Source organism: Athene noctua, chromosome 29 (assembly GCF_965140245.1).
Source record: "Athene noctua chromosome 29, bAthNoc1.hap1.1, whole genome shotgun sequence".
NCBI classification, from domain to species: Eukaryota; Metazoa; Chordata; class Aves; order Strigiformes; family Strigidae; genus Athene; species Athene noctua.
The window spans coordinates 4,403,174-4,420,292 of record NC_134065.1 but is presented as its reverse complement, the minus strand read 5'-3'; the positions used below and the strand labels follow the sequence as shown (position 1 = coordinate 4,420,292).

At 74.5% G+C, this 17,119-nt stretch overlaps 4 protein-coding genes across 4 annotated transcripts; 2 read left to right on the top strand and 2 right to left on the bottom strand.

Annotated features, from left to right (window-relative positions):
- Positions 1-42: 42 nt before the first annotated feature.
- Positions 43-4,754, top strand: USP21 (ubiquitin specific peptidase 21). The gene is made up of 14 exons (XM_074929239.1): positions 43-116; positions 749-833; positions 917-1,715; positions 2,607-2,666; positions 2,827-2,950; positions 3,045-3,156; positions 3,232-3,369; positions 3,454-3,518; positions 3,606-3,709; positions 3,804-3,890; positions 3,960-4,038; positions 4,150-4,257; positions 4,345-4,459; positions 4,549-4,754. The coding sequence occupies exons 3-14, from the start codon at positions 942-944 to the stop codon at positions 4,637-4,639; spliced, it is 1,857 nt and encodes a 618-aa protein (XP_074785340.1). The 5' UTR covers positions 43-116; positions 749-833; positions 917-941; the 3' UTR covers positions 4,640-4,754.
- A 511-nt stretch (positions 4,755-5,265) lies between these two features.
- On the top strand, positions 5,266-8,131 carry PPOX (protoporphyrinogen oxidase). Its single transcript, XM_074929000.1, has 12 exons — positions 5,266-5,442; positions 5,524-5,658; positions 6,117-6,232; positions 6,308-6,440; positions 6,534-6,678; positions 6,761-6,951; positions 7,047-7,107; positions 7,187-7,305; positions 7,390-7,503; positions 7,575-7,724; positions 7,798-7,840; positions 7,914-8,131. The coding sequence occupies exons 1-12, from the start codon at positions 5,356-5,358 to the stop codon at positions 8,048-8,050; spliced, it is 1,431 nt and encodes a 476-aa protein (XP_074785101.1). The 5' UTR covers positions 5,266-5,355; the 3' UTR covers positions 8,051-8,131.
- B4GALT3 (beta-1,4-galactosyltransferase 3) lies at positions 8,087-10,763 on the bottom strand. The gene is made up of 7 exons (XM_074929001.1): positions 10,652-10,763; positions 10,222-10,578; positions 9,762-9,997; positions 9,496-9,686; positions 9,296-9,418; positions 9,012-9,116; positions 8,087-8,934 (listed from the first exon to the last, which is right to left on the bottom strand). The coding sequence occupies exons 2-7, from the start codon at positions 10,475-10,477 to the stop codon at positions 8,460-8,462; spliced, it is 1,386 nt and encodes a 461-aa protein (XP_074785102.1). The 5' UTR covers positions 10,478-10,578; positions 10,652-10,763; the 3' UTR covers positions 8,087-8,459.
- Positions 10,764-11,946: 1,183 nt separating this feature from the next.
- ADAMTS4 (ADAM metallopeptidase with thrombospondin type 1 motif 4) lies at positions 11,947-15,513 on the bottom strand. Its single transcript, XM_074928963.1, has 9 exons — positions 15,352-15,513; positions 14,592-14,915; positions 14,215-14,347; positions 13,953-14,123; positions 13,576-13,862; positions 13,295-13,481; positions 13,012-13,187; positions 12,765-12,940; positions 11,947-12,671 (listed from the first exon to the last, which is right to left on the bottom strand). Exons 1-9 carry the CDS (start codon positions 15,487-15,489, stop codon positions 12,263-12,265), a joined length of 2,001 nt encoding a protein of 666 aa, XP_074785064.1. The 5' UTR covers positions 15,490-15,513; the 3' UTR covers positions 11,947-12,262.
- Positions 15,514-17,119: the final 1,606 nt, after the last annotated feature.

Below are 17,119 nucleotides of genomic sequence, written 5' to 3'. Positions count from 1 at the left end.
GGCGCGGCGCAGGCGCAGTGCGGCGCGTGAGGCTGCCGGGGGCGGGGCGGCGGGGTGGGAGGAACAAAGATGGCGGCGGGTGCTGCGGGAGTTGTTGCCATGGCGGCCCGCGGGAGGTACGGCGGGGGGGGGGCGGGGGGCGCCGGGGCAGGGGTCGGTGCCTCCGCACCGCCGCGGGGGGCCCGGTAACGGCCACGGGGGGGGGACGGCGCCCGGGGGGCGGGGATGGGGCCGGCGGCGGGGCGAAGGCTGCCCGGAGCTGGGGCCGCCGCGGGGGGGGGACGGAGGCCTCTGCCATCGGCGCGGGGCCGTTCGCCCGGGCCGGCGGCCCGCGGTTTTCCCCGCGCCACGGCTCCCGGCGGCGGCACCGCGGCCCCCGGCCCGCGCCGGCTCTGCATCCGCAGCGGGCCCTGCCCGCCCACCTGCCCGGAGAGGAGCGAGCGCTCGCCGGGACCGACCCCCCCGGCGCCGCTCTCCGGGCACAACCGAGCACCGGCAACCTCCGCGCGGGGCCTGCGCCGCCGCCCCTCCCCGGTGCCGGGTGTCCCCGCGGAGCAGGGTCCGGGAGGCGGCTGCCCCGCTGCGCGGCCGCTCCCGGCGGGACCAGGCGCCTCCGTGACTCTCCCGCCGGCCCGTGGGCCGCGGCACAAGACCGGTGCCGCCGCCCCTGGCGAGCGGGGGGTCTGCGGGGCCGCGCTGTCCCCACGGGCCCGTCCGCTGACCCGGAGCATCCCTCCTTGTGCCGCAGGGCCCCCGCCGACGGGACGCTCCGGCCGGCTGTTCGCCGCGGGGGGCTGTGAGCGGTGCCGGCGGGAGGCGGCGCGCTCGGAGAGGTGGGTGTGCGCCCCGGTGCCCCCCCCACCCCGCGCCGGCCCGGCGCCGCCGGCATCAGCCCGGTCCCTCTCACCCCGCCCAGGGCTCCGCTCTCGGCCGTCGCCACGATGCCCCAAGCCTCGGAGCACCGCGTTGGCCGGGCCAGGGACCACGGCGTCGTCACCGCCCAGCCCAAGGCTGTGGCCAAGCTGCCCAGTGGGCACCGGGCCCTGAGCCAGGAGCGCCACGCCGCCGCGCTGGCCTCCGCCGCCGCCAACGGGCTCTCCCCGGCCCCCAAGCTTCGCCTCCTGCCGCCCCGGCCCGGCCCGCTGGACGACCGCGGCAAGAAGCTGGAGCTGGACCGGGGTCGGGCCTCGAAGCGGGGGGATGCTCTGCGCGGCTCAGCGTGCCGGCGAGGGCCCGTGAAGGCGGACCACGCGGTGCGGGTGCCCGGCTCTCCGCAGGCGGGCGCCGTGCCGGGCAGCGCCTCCTTCTCGCTGCCCGCCGGGGCCTCGCTGGCGGGGCGTGAGGCCGAGCGCCGGCGGAGCAACCTGGCCCGCTCCAAATCCATCAGCATCGGGGACCTGAGCCAGGGTGGTGGCGGCGGTGGCCGCGCCGAGGACGTGGCAGCGGTGCTGAGCCGGCTGGTGCTGAGGGACTGTGGCCACCAGCTGAGCGCCGGCTCGCTGGCGCTGCGCAGGAGCTCCTCGCTGCGGAGGGTCAACGTCTCCCCGGGTCTGGACGGGAAGCCCGCGGCCCCGCTGCTCTCCGTCCGGCCCGAGGGCTGCCCGAGGACTCGTACCGACCCCCCCTACGTCCAGAGCCCCGGCGTCCCGGCGCCCGGCAGCCCCGCCGTGGGCCGAGCCCTGGCACCCGGCAGGACCGAGGAGAAGGCGGCAGCCGTAAGAGCTCGGGATTCGTCCCGCTGCCGGGACGCGCCCTGGGCCCTGCGTCGCCCGGTCGCCAGGCGGCAGCTGCGGGGTGGGGCTGTGGGGCTGATCTCACCTCTCCCCCCTCTGCTCCTGGGGGTCCCCCGGCTGCAAAAGGGTCGAGTCCCCTCGGCTCTGGGGATGCTGGGGGGGGCCGTGCCCGTTTCCGCATCCGCCTTCTCGCTGCTGAGCGGCCCCTGCCCTCCGCTCGCCCTGGGCCACGTGTGGGGATTAGGTGTCCTGAAATCCTGGGGACAGGCCCGCGCTGGTGGGGGACGGGGATGGGGACGTGGCTGGGCCACCACGGCGCGTCCCCCACCGGCGGCCTGGAGCTGCCCCCTCCCCACCGAGCAGCCCGGCTCCCCGCACCGCACCCCCGCACCTCGCCAGTGTGGCACGAAGCCCGTTGGCTCCCCGTTCTCTGGGCGCCCGGTGTCCCCGCTGTCCCTCTCCTTCGAACTAATCCCCCGAGATGAGCCTCCGGCAAGGCCCAGAATAGCCGGAGGAAATCGGATCAGCTAATGAGCTGTGGCAGGCGGCGGGGCCCGGCAGCGCCGGTGCCGCAGTCCCGTCCCGGCGCCCCGCGGTGCCGGGGCCATGCCAGGGCTGCAGGCGGCCATGCTGGTGGAGCTGCCGCGCCAGCTGCACCGCACCCTGCTCACCCAGCGGGAGCTGCAGGGCCGCGGCGCCGGCATCTCCGAGTCGGTGGTGCCCACGGCCGTCATGGGGCTGCTGCTCGTCAGCGGCGAGGTGAAGCCGGGGGAGCATCTGTCCGTCCGTCCGTCCATAGGAAGCCGAGGGGCGGCCGGAGGGGGTTTGCGGCGCGGGGACGGGTCTCACCCCCGTCCCTTTGTGTCCCCGCAGACCCACCACACGCTGCTGCTGGGCTCGGGACACGTTGGCCTCAGGAACCTGGGCAACACGGTAAGCGCCCGCGTGCCCTGTCCCTCTGTCCCAGGGACCCTCTCCTCCCTCCGGCACGTCCCCGGAGCTCCCCCAGCCCCTTGCCGAGGGGACGCTGGGGACGTGCCGAGGCCCGGTGGCCCCCCCAGGCCGTCACCATGTCCCCGCCGCTGTCCCGCAGTGCTTCATGAACGCCGTGCTGCAGTGCCTGAGCAGCACCAAGCCGCTGCGGGACTACTGCCTGCGCCGGGACTTCCAGCAGGAGCAGCCCCCCGGCCCCCGCGCCCCCCAGGAGCTCACCGAAGGTGGGACGGAGCCCCCCGCAGCCAATCCCCCCCCTCCCGGGCCTTACATAAACCCAGCCAGCGCTGACACCCGCTGCGTGCCCTGTCCCCGCAGCCTTCGCCGACGTCATCGCCGCCCTCTGGCACCCCGAGTCCTCCGAGGCCATCAACCCCGGGCGCTTCAAGGCCGTCTTTCAGAAATACGTCCCCTCCTTCACCGGGTACAGGTGAGACTGGGACCCCCAGCAGGTCCCCGGGGGGCAGCGGAGGGTGCGACGGGCCCCTCCCTCCTCCCCCCGCAGCCAGCAGGACGCGCAGGAGTTCCTCAAGTTCTTCATGGACCGGCTGCACGTGGAGATCAACCGCAAGGGCCGCCGGACCCCAAGCATCCTCTCGGACGCCCGGCGGAGCCCCGCGCTGGAGGACCCCGAGACGCTGAGGTTGGGGGGGGGGGTCAGAGGGGCGCGGGGGGGCGAGCCCCGGCCGTGGGGACGCGCAGCCCCACCCGCCGCCTCTCGCCACAGCGACGACGAACGCGCAAACCAGATGTGGAAGCGGTACCTGGAGAGGGAGGACAGCAAGATCGTGGGTGAGTGCTGCGGGGTGGGGGTGACTCCCCCCGGACCCCCCCGGGTGCCCCCTGTCTGCCCGGCCTCACACCCCCCCTCACCCCCAGACCTCTTCGTGGGGCAGCTGAAGAGCTGCCTCAAGTGCCAGGCGTGCGGGTACCGCTCCACCACCTTCGAGGTGTTCTGCGATCTCTCCCTGCCCATCCCAAAGGTAGGGACGGGGCAGAGCCCCCCGCCCACCCCGGGGCCCCCTCCCACCCCCAGCTGCCCCCCAGGCTCCTGCCTGACCCCCCCTCCCCCTGCAGAAAAGCTTTGCCGGCGGGAAGGTTTCGCTCCACGACTGCTTCAGCCTCTTCACCAAGGAGGAGGAGCTGGACTCGGAGAACGCCCCGGTAAGAGCCGGGGCCGGTGGCTCGGCATCGCCGGCTCGGCCCCCCCTCACTGGCACCGTCCCCCAGCAGGTCTGCGACAAGTGCCGGCAGCGGACGCGGAGCACGAAGAAGCTGACGATCCAGCGCTTCCCCCGCATCCTGGTGCTCCGTATCCTTCGGGGGGCGGCGGGGGGGGCCGGGGGGAGCCCTGGGCTGGGGGTGGTGCTGGGGCCGTCCCCCCCCCCTTCCCTCCGGCCACGTTTCCCTTGACGCCGCCCAGACCTGAACCGGTTCTCCACCACCCGCTACTCCATCAAGAAATGCTCCGTCTTCGTCGACTTCCCGCTGCAGCAGCTCAACCTGCGGGAGTTCGCCAGCGAGAAGGCGGGTGAGGCGTGGGGGGGGGGGGGGCGGAACGCGGTGGGGGAGCCGCGCCAGGCCCGGGGGCCATGCTGAGCCCAGCCTCCCGCCGCAGGCAGCCCCGTCTACAGCCTCTACGCCCTCTGCAACCACTCGGGCAGCGTCCACTACGGGCATTACACGGCCTTCTGCCGCGACCCGGCCGGCTGGCGCGTCTACAACGACTCCCGGTAGGTCCCTCACCCCTCCCTGCCGCTCGCCTGGGCCCCGCGTCCCCCCCCCTGTGCCGGGGCGGGCGCGGGCTGAGGGTGCTGCGCAGCGTCTCGCCCATCAGCGAGAACCAGGTGCCGTCCAGCGAGGGCTACGTCCTCTTCTACGAGCTGGAGGAGCCGCCGGGAAGGAGGCCCTGAGCACCCGCGCCGCGCTCGGGCCCCCGGGCCTGGGCCCCGGCCCCCCGTGGGGCGGGGAGGGGGGCGGGGGGCCCCGGGTGCGGCTTTTGTGAATAAATTTATTAAAAAAAACCCAAAGCCCGACTTTGGAGCTGTGAAGGGTGGGGTGTGGGGCGGGGTGGGAGGGAAAGGGGCGGGGTTATACGCGAAGGGGAGGGGCATGACGATAATTCGAACCGGGTTGGGTGGGCTTCGAAAGTGGGGCTTGGGAGGCGGGGTTAGTGAGGGAGGGGCGGGGCTAGAGCTGACAGGCAGGAGTGCTGCGGGGGCGGGGCCTGAGGCAGGAGGGGCGGGACTAGAGTTGACAGGCAGGTGCACTGTGGGGGCGGGGCCTGATGCGGGAAAAGCGGGACTAGAGCTGATGGGCAGGTGCGCTGCGGGGGCGGGGCCCTGTGCGGAAGAGGCGGGGTACCGGGCGCGTGGGCGGGGCGCAGCCGCCGGGGGCGGGGCTTGTTGCGGTGCCGCACCCTGGTCCTGCTCGGCCGCCGTAGCACTCTGGGAACGAGGGGCGGTCCCTGCGCCTGTCCGTCAGAGGGCAGCGTCATGCCATTGGTGCTCCGCGCCCTTGGCCCCGCCCTCTCCCGGCTCACACGCGGGCGCGGGGCGCGCTGCGGGCGGGGGCCGGTTCGGCCGGTTCCCGGCGCTGAGCGTGGCCCCGCTGCCCGCCAGCTCCCTCGATGCCGCCGACTGTGGCCGTCGTGGGGGGCGGCATCAGCGGCCTGGCCGCCTGCTACCACCTGGCCCGCGGCCCCCGCCCGCACAAGGTGAGCGCGGGGCCCCGCCGGGCTCCCCCCCGGCTCCCCCCGGTCCCCGGGGACACTCCGGGGTGACCGCGGTGTCCCCAGGTGCTGCTGCTGGAGGCCAGCGGCCGCCTCGGGGGGTGGCTGCAGAGCACCCGCACCGCCGACGGGGCCGTGTTCGAGCACGGGCCGCGGGGGATCCGCCCCGGGGGGGCGGTGGGCACCGACACTCTGCACATGGTAGGGCGGGCCCAGAGGGGGCGGACGGGGGCCCCGGGGCTTGGTTTGGGGGGACGCAGGGTGCTGGGATCCGGGGGGGCGGGGGATGTCCCTTGGGCAGGGTGCTGGGATCTGGAGGATGGGGTGTCCCTGGGTGGGTGCTTGGGTTTGGGAGGGGCCCCTGAGTGGGTGTCGGGGATCCCTGGGGGCACGAGGGCACGGGGACCCTGGGGGTCGGTGGTGCGGGGGGGGGGGCCCTGGGGCTGGGCGCAGGGTGCCAGAGGGTCCCCGGGTGGGGGCTGGGGTCTTGCGGGGTCCCTGGGTTGGTCCCGGAGCCCGGAGGGGGTCCCTGGAGAGGGGGGGGTGCACGGGTCTGGGGGTCCCCGCACGGGGGCTGGGGTCCAGTTAAGCTGCCACGTGGCGGGTCCTGGGCCCGTTCGCCCCCCCCCCCGCCCCCGTCCTGCCTGTGTCCCCCCCAGGTCTCCGAGCTCGGCCTGGAGAGCGACGTCCTGCCCGTCCCCGGGGACCACCCGGCCTCCCGGAACCGCTTCCTCTATGTCGGTGGGGCCCTGCACAAGCTGCCCTCGGGCCTGGGGTAGGTGCCCGCCCCGGCGCCCTCCCGCCCGCTGCCACCCGCGGGCCCCCTCCCCTGAGCCCTCGGTGTCCCCAGGGGGCTGCTGCGGCCGGTGCCCCCCTTCTCGCGGGCGCTGCTCTGGAGCGGGGTGCAGGACCTGCTGGCGCCGGCTGGGACGGAGCCCGATGAGACCGTTCACGCCTTCGCCCATCGCCGCTTCGGCCGGGAGGTGGGCGCCTGCGCAGGGCGATAACGCCGGGGGTTTATCAGGGCCTGGCAGGGGCCGGGCGGGGACCGGCCTCACCCCGCCACGTCCCCGCAGGTGGCCGACATCGCCGTGGACAGTCTGTGCCGGGGCGTGTTCGCTGGTGACTGCCGAGTGCTGAGCGTCCGCTCCTGCTTCCCCGCGCTCTTCAAGGCCGAGCGGCGCTGGCGCTCCGTCCTGCTGGGGCTGGCGCTGGGCTCCGGTGAGCGCCGGGACGCCAGGAGGGGACACCCCAAGTGCCACTGCTGCAGCACGAGGGGACACACCGGCTCTGTCACCCACAGGGAAGGAGCGTGGGGCTGAGTCGCGGCTGAGCCGCCGGGCGCGGGCCGAGCGCTGGAGCCAGTGGTCGCTGCGGGGCGGGATGGAGAGCCTGGCCGAGGCGCTGGTGGCCTTCCTGCGCCCGCGTGGCATCGAGCTGCACTGCCATGCGCCCCTGTGCCGCCTGCGCCGCTGCCCCGACGGCCGCTGGCAGGTAGGGCCCAGGCTGGGGGGTGCTGGGACGCCTGGGTCCCCTTCCCAGCGCCCCCATCCCTGTGACCCCCTCGCCGACGCTCTCCTTCCCTGCAGCTCACCCTGGCAGATGGTACCGTGACAGCCGACCACGTGGTCAGCGCCCTCCCGGCCGCAGGTAGGGCTGGGGGTTCCCTGGGGCCCAGGAGGGGCAGGGGGACAGCATTGTCCCCCCGTAATGTCCCCTCTCCTCCCAGCCCTGGCTGAGGTGCTGCCAGACGAGGCCGAGCCGCTGGCACAGGAGCTGCGGCGCATCCCGGCTGCGTCGGTGGCCGTGGTGAACCTGCAGTATGAGGGTGTCACGTTGCCTGTCACGGTGAGACCGGCGCCCACGGGTGTCCCCCAACACCCGCAAGCGTCCCCCTGCACCCCCAGATGACCCCGTCCCACTCCCACCCAGGGCTTCGGGCACTTGGTGCCCTCCTCTGAGGACGCCTCCCTCCTGGGCATCGTCTACGACTCAGTGGCCTTCCCTCAGCACGATGGCACCAGGGCCGCCTCGGTGCGGCTGACGGTGAGCGGCCGGGGATGGAGGTGGTGTGGGGGGGGAATGGGGCTGTTGGGGGGGCTCATGCTGCCGTACAGGTGATGCTGGGAGGCACCTGGTTCGGGCAGAGCTTTGGGGAGCCGGCGGCTGCAGCCCCGGCGCTGCTGCTGCAGCGGGCGCAGGCGGCTGTGAGGGAGCAGCTGGGCCTGGAGCCGGCCCCGACCCGCTGCATCGTCCGGGTGCACCAGGTGGGTGACAGCACCGGGGGGCGGGGGGGGCCCGGGGGGGGCCCACGGGGCTCACCAACTGCTCCCCCCCCAGGGCTGCATCCCCCAGTACACGCTGGGCCACTGGCAGCGCAGAGGTAAGAGGGGGCCAGGGCACAGGGGGGTCCCTCGGCCCCCGCCCGGTGCCCATCGCCCGTCCCTGTCCCCCAGAGCGCATCGGCCGCTTTCTGGCGGAGCAGCGGCTGCCCCTCAGCCTTGTCGGAGCCTCCTACGACGGCGTCTCCGTCAACGACTGCATCGCCAGCGCCAGAGCGGCCGTGGGGCGGCTGCTGGGGGGGCCCCGCTGAGCCCCGGCCTCCCCCAGCCCCCAGCAGCGCGGTGGCTGTAGGACAAAGTGTGTTTTTTATTGAAAAACCCTTATAAAGGTCTAGGGAGCAGCTCATAAATAGAATAAATAACCGCACGCCGGTGGCGCAGCCTGCGACCGTCTTCAGGCACTCGCAGCCTGGAGCAAGACGGAGCCCAGTGAGCCCCCAGGGCCCCGGCTCCCCCCCCCGCTTCCCGGGGTGTCCCCAGGCACCGGCCCCGTGGCCAGCAGCTCCCCAGGCAGTTGCCCCCCGGGCTCGCTCCCCCCAGTCTCTCCAGCAAGGCCACAACGCGCCCGGCCTGGCCACGGCTCCCCCGCCCCGCGCACCGTGGGGGCCCCTCCCCAGCGCTGGTCACCAGAGTCCGTGTGGGAGCCGCGGTGGCCGATGGCTAGTGGGGGCCTTGCGGCAGGCTCTGGTTGCCCCCGCGGGCAGGCAGGGTGCCCTCCTGCGCCACAGCCACACTGGTGCTGCTCCCGGGATGGGCATCGCCCTCCCTGGCGGCCTCGGGGCTGCGCTGGGTGATCCCCGGGGGGGAGCTGGTGCCGTTACCCACCGGCGGCTGCCGCGCGGCGGCTGTGGGCGACCGCGGGGACAGGGACAGCCCCTGGTCCCGCCAGCCCGTGGCGTCCCGCGGCAGCTTGCGCAGCATCTCCTCCCGGAAGAGGCTGGTGCTGCTGCGGTACCTCTGGCCCTCGTGGCCCGGCACCGGGCCCCGGTGGCCGCGGCCGGCGCGAGGGTCCATCCCGATGTCCACCGTCAGGTTGGTGTAGAGGGGGTGGAGGTGCTTGGCCAGCAGCGTGTAAGTGAGGGAGTTCATCCCGTCCTGCGTCCACATCCGCTGCGTGCGGATCAGCAGGTCGAACCTGGAAGGGACAAGGGAGGGCGAGTGTCACCCTCACACCCCCCGGTCGCCCCCAAACTCCCAGGCAGCCCCCCTGACCTGTGGGGGTTCTCCTCGTTGCCTTTGTCACTCTTGTGCTTCACCATCTTGTAGTGGCCGATGGAGATGGGCGGGCGGGCGATCTTCATGCCGGCCAGGCGCACCCTGCGGATGAGCCGCCGCGTCACCCGAGGGTTCCAGGACCCGGGGACGGTGCCCGCGCCCCCCCCGGTGTGGCGGCAGCGGCCCCCATGTGCTCGTCCTGCGCGGTGACGCTGTCCCGGGGCCCGGTGAGACACAAACACGGGGGACGGAGAGACCGGCGGGTCCCCGCGACCTCCTACCTGGTGGCAATGTCATCGTCCTCGCCGCCCCAGCCCCAGTACTCGTTGGGGAAACCGTTGATCTTCATATACTGGTCAGGGGTGAGAGCCGAGACCCCCCCGAAGTACTGGGGGTACGGCAGGCTGCGAGGGCGGGGGGAGATGTTGAGCTAGGGCCAATCCCCTCGCTCCCAGCTCGCCCCCCCGCCGCAGTCCCTCACCTGTATCCGAATTTATTCATGGCAATGGAGACGTGTTTGGGGTTCCAGGGGTCGCAGGTGTAGAGGTTGTGGTCGTTCTCGGGGATGAGGTCGACGTCGTGGAGGAAGAGGCAGTCCCACTCCTCGTCCTTCAGTGCCTCCTTCACCCCCACGTTCAGCAGCTTGGCCCGGTTGAAGGTGGAGTTGCCGGCCTGTGGGGAGAGGGGGCTGGCAGCAGCGGCCCCGCCACGGCCCCTGGCGAAGCCCCCGGTGCCCCCCGGACTCACCTGGTGCACGACGTAGATGCCGTAGTGCAGCTGCTGGCGCTGCAGGAAGGGGTGCAGGTAGTAGAGGAGGTGGCCCAGGTGGGTCTCGCGGTTGCGGTGGGGGATGATGACGGCGGTGCGGGACCGGGCCTCGCAGGCCGAGGGTTGGTAGCGGCCACCCTCCCGCACCGCCGGGTTCTTCGCCCGGATCTGCTCCAGCGTGGGCACCCGGCTGAAGCTCACCGTCAGCGGGCCGACTGCGCGGGGACGGCACGGGGCTGGGACAGGGCGCGGGTCCCCGCGGCCGCTCCCCCCGCCCCAACCCCGCGGGAGCCTCCCCAGACCGGCCCTGCCGGTTCTGCTTCCCCCCGGGGAGGGGCGGCCGGTGCCTGCCCCGACAACCCCCCGGAGTCACCCCACCGGCCGCGCCGGTGCCCGCGGCGGGGCGGGAGGGGGCTGCGGGTGGCGGCCCCGCACTCACCGAGGAAGGGCGACCGCTCGGGGCAGAAGGGCAGCGGCTGCGCGGGATCGGCGCGGGCGGGCGCGCGGGGCAGGAGGCGGCTGAGGTTGGCGTAGACGTCGTGGGTGCGGGAGTAGTCGAAGACGGGCCCGGCGGCGCGGCCGAAGAGGGAGGTGAGGTTGCGGAACCCCCCCAGGGAGAAGTAGGCGACGAAGGCGAACTGGCAGCCCACCAGCAGCGCCAGCGTGCAGGGCCGCTCCAGCAGCCGCCGCAGCATGGCGGGGCCCGGCCCGGGCCGCCGCGGGCCCGGATCGCCGGGGGCCCGGATCACCGGGGGCGGCTGCGGGCGTCGGGGGGGCCGGGCCGCATCGCGGGGCGCTGCGGGGAAGGGGAAAGGTCAGGCCCGCGGGGCGGGGGGACACGCGCGGACACACCCGGGGCCCCCCGGTACCTGCGGGCGGCGGGAACGCCTCAGCCCCGCCCGGCCGCCGCCGCCATCTTGGAACGGACGGAGAGCGAGAGCGCGGGGCGTGGGGACGTGAGGGGCGGAGCCTCCGCGACGTGGCGGCTGTTAAAGAGGCCGGTGGCGGCCCCGGCGGGCGGGGTCAGGGTGGGGCCAAGGCCGCGCTGCGGCGGGGGGGGCCGGGGCGGCGGCACCGCGGCCCCCGGGGCAGGCGGGGCTGCGGGCGGCCCCCGGGGCAGGCGGGGCTGCGGGCGGCCCCCGGGGACGCGGTTCGGGTGCCTGGGGGTGGGGGCGACAGGACCCGGTGGAGCCCGGGTCGACGTCAGGGGGCGGGACGCCGCGTGGACGGCCCGAGGGGGGCGTGTCCAGAGTCACCTCCTCCCCCGCTCCGTCGCCGCGGCAACGGCGCACGCCGCCGCCTCGCCGCCCTTCCGCGTGTTGGCCCCGCCTCTGCCGTGACGTCACGGGACCGGGGCGGGGGGACACGGACACGCCGAGATGGGGACGGGGTGTCCCCGGGCCCCTCTCCGCGTGTCCCCGCGCTCCTCCGGCCCCGGGGTCCCCCCGGCCCACGCGTGTCCCCCCCCTCTGCGTACCGGGTCCCCCCGTGTCCCGTCCCCGCGGTGCCCCCACCCCTCCCCGCCGCCGCCTTCCGCCTCACCGTGCTGCTGCTGCTGACCTGCCCCCCCGAGCCCCCCCGGAGCCCCCCGCCTCGCCCCAGGGCCCTGCCCGGCCGCCGCGTCCGAGCCCCCCGCGCCCGCCGCCCGGGACGGGGCTGGAAACGCGCCGGTTGCGGAGCCACGATGGCGCTTCGCGGGGCCTCTGCCGCCCCCCCCCCCAACACCGGGGTGAATCTGCTGCCCCCAGAGCCTGGGCACCCCCCCGGTGGCACCAGGCCGCCGCGGCCGTGAGGTCCCGGGACTCCCCGGCAGAGCGGGCGCCCGGCCCTGGCGTCCCGGGGGTGCAGGGGGGGGTGGGATTTCCCCCACCCCGGGATGTCCCGCCCGCGGCTCCGGCTGCTGCCCCGAGAGCCGGGAACAGACCGCGACCACCCCGGGGGCTGCGCGCGGCTGGAGGCTCCCGGTAAAGTCCCGTTGTGGGCAAGGCCAGTGCCACCCAGTTCTTGGGGCGCAGGGGGGTGCTGGTGGCACCCGGGGCGGGGGAAGCTGCCGGGGAAGGGCGCTGGGAGCAGCGAGGGCGGGTGAACGCAGCCGCGGCTGCGCCCGAGGGCCGTCGCCGTGCCTGGCACCGCCGCGCCGATCACCACACGCCATGCCAGCCGCCTCCATAAATAGCTTTAAATAACAGCGCGGCAATAAATTACAGCTGGGGGGCTGCGCCGGGGCCGGGGGGCTGCAGCTGGGGCAGGGGGGGCCCTGGGGCCTGCCCAGGGGGTCGTCCCTCTCTGCCCGCCGAGGGGCTGAGGTAGACGCGGTGACCTGCACCGGGGCTCGTCCCGTGCGTGGCACGGGTCCGCCGAGGGGCTGTCCGACACCGTCCCATGGCGGCGCCCCGGCCCCGGTGGGTAATAAATAACCAAATAAATAGGCGCTGCGGTGCCGCCGGGGTCGCTCCCGGGACACGGCCAGGCTCCCGCCGCTACTTGTCACGCCGGCGGCTCCTGAGAATCTCCAGGATCTCGGCTTTCTGCTTCTCCCAGGCTGCCGACGGGCGTCCCGGCGCCCGGGGCACGAAGAAGCTGTATTTCAAACGCGTCGGGCGCTGTTCGTCCACCACCAGCGCCTGCAGCACCAGCGGCTCGCGCAGCGGCCCCCGGCCGGCCAATGTCTCGGTGGGCTCCGTGGCCCCGCTGTAGTGCAGGGTCGCGCCGCCTGGCAGCACCACGTCGGTCGGGGAGGGCACCAGGACGTAGCCGCCGTTGAGCAGGGAGCCGCCAGCCGGCCGCCGCAGTGCCAGGAAGGCGTCCTCGCCGCCCGCCGCCGAGATCTGCCGCACCAGGAGGTGCGTGGCGCCCGCCGGGATGGTCACCACGTCGTTGTAGCCGTAGCTGCGGGGCAGAGCGGGGTTGGGGGGCGATGCTGGCAGCTGCGGGTGGCATCCCCCCCACCCAGCCCACTGCCGCTGCCGTTGAGGTGCTCACCGGGCTTTGGTGAAGGAGCCGTAGACCTTGGTGCAGGTGGAGCCGTCGCCGCCGCACCTCATGCACTTATCGAACTTCTTCTTGGAGCCGATGACGCGGTCGCAGCCGGCGGGGATGCAGCGGCCCTGCACGCACACCCCCGTGCTCTCGGGGGAGCAGGGCGTCCCGTCGGTCACCTGCGGCGCGGCACAGCCTCAGCGCCCGCCGGCGGCACCGCAGGGTGTTGGCCGGGCGGGGGGACACTCACCCTCGGCTGCAGCACGTAGTAGTAGCCCAGGGTTTGGGACTGGCAGGTCAGCTTGCACTGGTCCCGCTCGGAGACGCCGCTGTAGCGCGGGACCCAGTCCCGGGGGGCCGGGAGCCCCTTGGCGAGGTCGGGGCGGTGGTTGTAGGCGGCACATTGCTCCTCCCGGAAGGTGAGGGCTGCCGGCGGCGGCGGGGCACGGTGAGCGCCGGCGGAAGTCCCCAGCCTCCCGCAACCGGGGCGCGGTGCCCCCCCAAAACCCCCCACCCCACCCAGCCCCACTCACAGGTGCTGCCGGGACACTCCTCCACATTGCAGGACTGGAAGCGGGTGCGTTTGCCCACACAGTAGCGGCCGCCGTGGCGAGGCGCCGGCGCGGTGCAGTTGCGGTGGGAGAGCCGGACGCCGCCGCCGCAGGTCCGCGAGCACCCGCCCCACGGCCCCCACGGTCCCCAGCCGCCGTCCGTGGGCATCTGCAGCCGAAAAACATCACGGGGCGGGGGTCAAACCAGTGCCGGCGGGCGAGCGCCCACCCCGCCGGCCCCCTCGCTGCCCCGCCGGACTCACGGTGAGCTCCCGCAGGCGGCCGAGGCCGACGCAGAGCCCGTCCATGCAGGCCCTGCCCGGCGCGCACGGCGTGCCGTCGGCCCAGGGGAAGTGCTTGGTCTGGCAGACGGCGCGGCCGCGGGCCTGGCCGGTGCACCACAGCGCGGCGCAGGGCGGCTGCGGGTCGCCGCAGTGCCGCGAGTCGGGCCCGAAGGCCAGCTGGCACTGCCGCGACAGGGGGTAGAGGCTGCCCGGCAGCGCCGAGGGCAGCGGCAGCCACTCCGGAGGCTTGTCCAGGAGACAGTGACCTGCGGGAACACGGCACCGCTGCACCGGGGGTCCCGGAGGGCACCGGGGCGTGACGCGGCTCCGCCGGGCCCTCCCGCCCCGGGTCGTACCGTAGCCGTTGTCCAGGAAGTCGGTGATGAAGCGGGCGCTGCACGGGGACCAGACCTCGCCGGGCTCCAGCGAGGAGAGGACGGGGGCCATCACGCGGCGGGTGGCTCCGGAGCGGCTGTTCAGCTCCCGGCAGGGCTGGGAGTTGTCGTGCAGCATGTTGAAGACGTGACCTGTGCCAGGGGACAGTGACATCAGCCCAGGGGAGCTCACGAGTGGCAGCGGGTGTCCCCCCCTGCTCCCCGCTGGCCCCCCCCAGCTCACCCAGCTCGTGGGCGACCGTGAACGCCGACTGCAGCCCGTCGTCCTCCACGATGGCGCAGCTCCGCTCGGGGTCGCAGACGGTGCCCACGTCGGCCATGCCCAGCGTGTCGCAGGTGGCCGCCCCGCACAGGTCCTGGGGGCAGGCTGGGTGTTGGGGGGGGGAAGCCGTGGGGACACCCCCAAACCCGGACAGCACCCAAACTCCCTGAGATGGGCTGCAGGGACCCGCCAGCCCCACGGACACCACACCCAGCACCCACCCACCCTGGGAGGGCACCTGGGGACACCTCCAGCTCCCACCCACCCTGTGCGGACCCCAAACTGACCCCCCCCAGCCCCTCCCGAAGCCCCCAGCCATCCCACACACACACACACACCTGCCGGGTGAAGAGGATGGCGGTGTCAAAGTGGAGGGGACTGTCCTCGTCGGGGACGTTGAGCTCCCTCTGCCACTGGCAGAAGTTGCGGAGCGTCTGGGCCGCGTTGGAGGTGACGGGGGGCCCGGGGGTGCCCTGGCCCAGCACCACCAGCCGCGTCACCCGCAGCTCCACCGCGTTGCCCAGGCTGCCGTGGCCGAAGGACCGGGCGGCCGCCGCCAGTACTGTCAGCAGGTACCGCCGGAGCCCGGCGCCGTGGAACCGCGACATCGACTCGTCCGCCACCACCAGCGTCTCCACGTACCGCGGCACCGAGGCGAAGCGCTGCCGGGAATCGGGGCGCTGGAGCAGGGGACCGGCGCCGGCCGGTGCTCCCCGGAGCCACCCGCCCCCCGCCGGTGTCCCCCAGCACCGTGCCCCTGCCAGCCCGGCGCTCCCCGTTGTCTCTGGGCCCCTCCCAGCGCCCCGCCCCCGGTGCCCCCCCCCCCAACACCCCGCAGGGTCCCGGCTGCCCCCGGCACCGGTCGCCCCCTCGGGGCGGGTCCCGGCGGTGCCCCGGGAGGCGGAGGGGAAGCCCGGACCTGGCCCAGCCCGTCTCCGTCCGGCGTGTCCCGGTCCCAGCCCAGCCCCGTCCCAGCCCATCCCAGTCCCGGTCCATCCCCGTCCCAGCCCATCCCAGTCCCGGTCTATCCCCGGTCTATCCCCGTCCCCGTGCCGGTCCATCCCGGTCCCAGCCCGCCGTGTCGCGGCCCGCCCGTACCTTGACTCTCCTCGGGGCCGGCCCCACGCGGGACCGTGTCCCGGCTTCGCCCGGTGCCGTGACGGGACACGCGGGGCCGGGGGCGGCCCCGACGGCGGCGACAGCGGCGACCAGGAGCGCCAGGAGCGCGCGGCGCATGGCCCGGGCACCGCGACAGCGCGACACGACAGCGGGACCCGCCGGTCCCGCCGCCGCCTTTTAACGGGCAGGAGAGGCGGCCCCGGGCGGGGGGGGCGGAGCGGGGCAGCCCCGGCGGCGGGGGAGGCCCCGGCCCCCCCGGGACGTTCCGGGAAGGCAGAGCCGGGTCCCCCGGGAGCGGGGCCGGGCCGGGGGATCCCCCTCACCGGGACCCCCCTCGCCGGGGCCTCTCGGGCACCCCCGGGGCGGCGGGGGCCGCGGTCGCGGTGGGCATCTGCCAGGGGCCGCCTTGCCCTCCGTCCCTCCTCATCCTCCTCATCCCTGCCTGTCCCCTCCGTCCCTCCTCATCCTCTTCATCCCTGCCTGTCCCCTCCATCCCTCCTCATCCTCTTCATCCCTGCCTGTCCCCTCCGTCCCTCCTCATCCTCCTCATCCCTGCCTGTCCCTTCCGTCCCTCCTCATCCTCCTCATCCCTTCCTGTCCCCTCCGTCCCTCCTCATCCTCCTCATCCCTGCCTGTCCCCTCCGTCCCTCCTCATCCTCTTCATCCCTGCCTGTCTCCTCCATCCCTCCTCATCCTCTTCATCCCTGCCTGTCCCCTCCGTCCCTCCTCATCCTCTTCATCCCTGCCTGTCCCCTCCATCCCTCCTCATCCTCTTCATCCCTGCCTGTCCCCTCCGTCCCTCCTCATCCTCCTCATCCCTGCCTGTCCCCTCCGTCCCTCCTCATCCTCCTCATCCCTGCCTGACCCCTCCATCCCTCCTCATCCTCTTCATCCCTGACTGTCCCCTCCATCCCTCCTCATCCTCCTCATCCCTGCCCGTCCCCTCCATCCCAGACCATCCCCTCCACCCCTCCATCCCCTCCCCGAACTTCCCAGAAGGGCCACCCGCTGTGTCACACCCGGAGTCACCTCCTGGCCCCCAGCCCGGCGGGGCAGGACGTGGGGCCACATCCTGCTTCCTCCCTTCTCGGAACGGGGGGGGCCCAGGCCCGTCCGCCCTTCCTGCCCCAGCACCCCCAGCGCCCCCAGCACCCCGGTCTTGGGGTGCGCCGCGTGGCCCCAGGAGCCGGTGCCGTCCCCGCCATCCCCGGGAGAACAACAGGGTGACGCGGCCCCGCACAAAGGGACCGGGCGGCACCGGGCGCTGCCGCACAAAGGGCCTCTGTGTGCCGCCGCGGCTGCGCCCACGGGACCCGCCGGTGCCGGTGCTGGTGCCGGGCCTGGCTTGGGCAGCACCTGCCCAGCCCCCAGCCGTGCCCAGGGCAGTGCCGGCAGCAGGCGCGGAGCCCCCCGGGAGCTCACCGCGCCCTGGCACCCGCCGCGGCACTGTCCACCGGAGCCGGTGTCCCCACAGGCTGCGGCATCCGGCAGAGCCGGTGTCCCCGGGAGCTGACATCTGCTCCGGGCGGCACCTGCCACCTCCAGCACCCGTCACCTCCGGCATCCGTCACCTCCGGCACCCGCCACCTCCGGCATCCGCCTTCTCCAGCATCCCCCCAGCTCCAGTGCCTCCCAGCTCCAGAATCCCCAATTCCAGTATCCCCCAATTCCAGCATCCCCTCAGCTCCAGTGTCTCCCAGCTCCAGCATACCCCAATTCCAGTATCTCCCAGTTCCAACACCCCCCA

Coding starts and splice junctions, on each gene's coding strand:
- PPOX (XM_074929000.1), top strand. CDS start 5,356: ATGCCGCCGACTGTGGCCGTCGTGGGGGGCGGCATCAGCGGCCTGGCC. Junction 5,443..5,523: donor GCGGCCCCCGCCCGCACAAG/GTGAGCGCGGGG, acceptor CGGTGTCCCCAG/GTGCTGCTGCTGGAGGCCAG. Junction 5,659..6,116: donor GCACCGACACTCTGCACATG/GTAGGGCGGGCC, acceptor TGTCCCCCCCAG/GTCTCCGAGCTCGGCCTGGA.
- B4GALT3 (XM_074929001.1), bottom strand. CDS start 10,477: ATGCTGCGGCGGCTGCTGGAGCGGCCCTGCACGCTGGCGCTGCTGGTG. Junction 9,687..9,761: donor GCATCTACGTCGTGCACCAG/GTGAGTCCGGGG, acceptor CTCTCCCCACAG/GCCGGCAACTCCACCTTCAA. Junction 9,117..9,295: donor GACGATGACATTGCCACCAG/GTAGGAGGTCGC, acceptor GCTCATCCGCAG/GGTGCGCCTGGCCGGCATGA.
- USP21 (XM_074929239.1), top strand. CDS start 942: ATGCCCCAAGCCTCGGAGCACCGCGTTGGCCGGGCCAGGGACCACGGC. Junction 2,667..2,826: donor TCAGGAACCTGGGCAACACG/GTAAGCGCCCGC, acceptor GCTGTCCCGCAG/TGCTTCATGAACGCCGTGCT. Junction 3,519..3,605: donor GGAGGACAGCAAGATCGTGG/GTGAGTGCTGCG, acceptor CCTCACCCCCAG/ACCTCTTCGTGGGGCAGCTG.
- ADAMTS4 (XM_074928963.1), bottom strand. CDS start 15,489: ATGCGCCGCGCGCTCCTGGCGCTCCTGGTCGCCGCTGTCGCCGCCGTC. Junction 14,348..14,591: donor CCATCCTCTTCACCCGGCAG/GTGTGTGTGTGT, acceptor GCCTGCCCCCAG/GACCTGTGCGGGGCGGCCAC. Junction 14,124..14,214: donor CACGGTCGCCCACGAGCTGG/GTGAGCTGGGGG, acceptor CCCCTGGCACAG/GTCACGTCTTCAACATGCTG.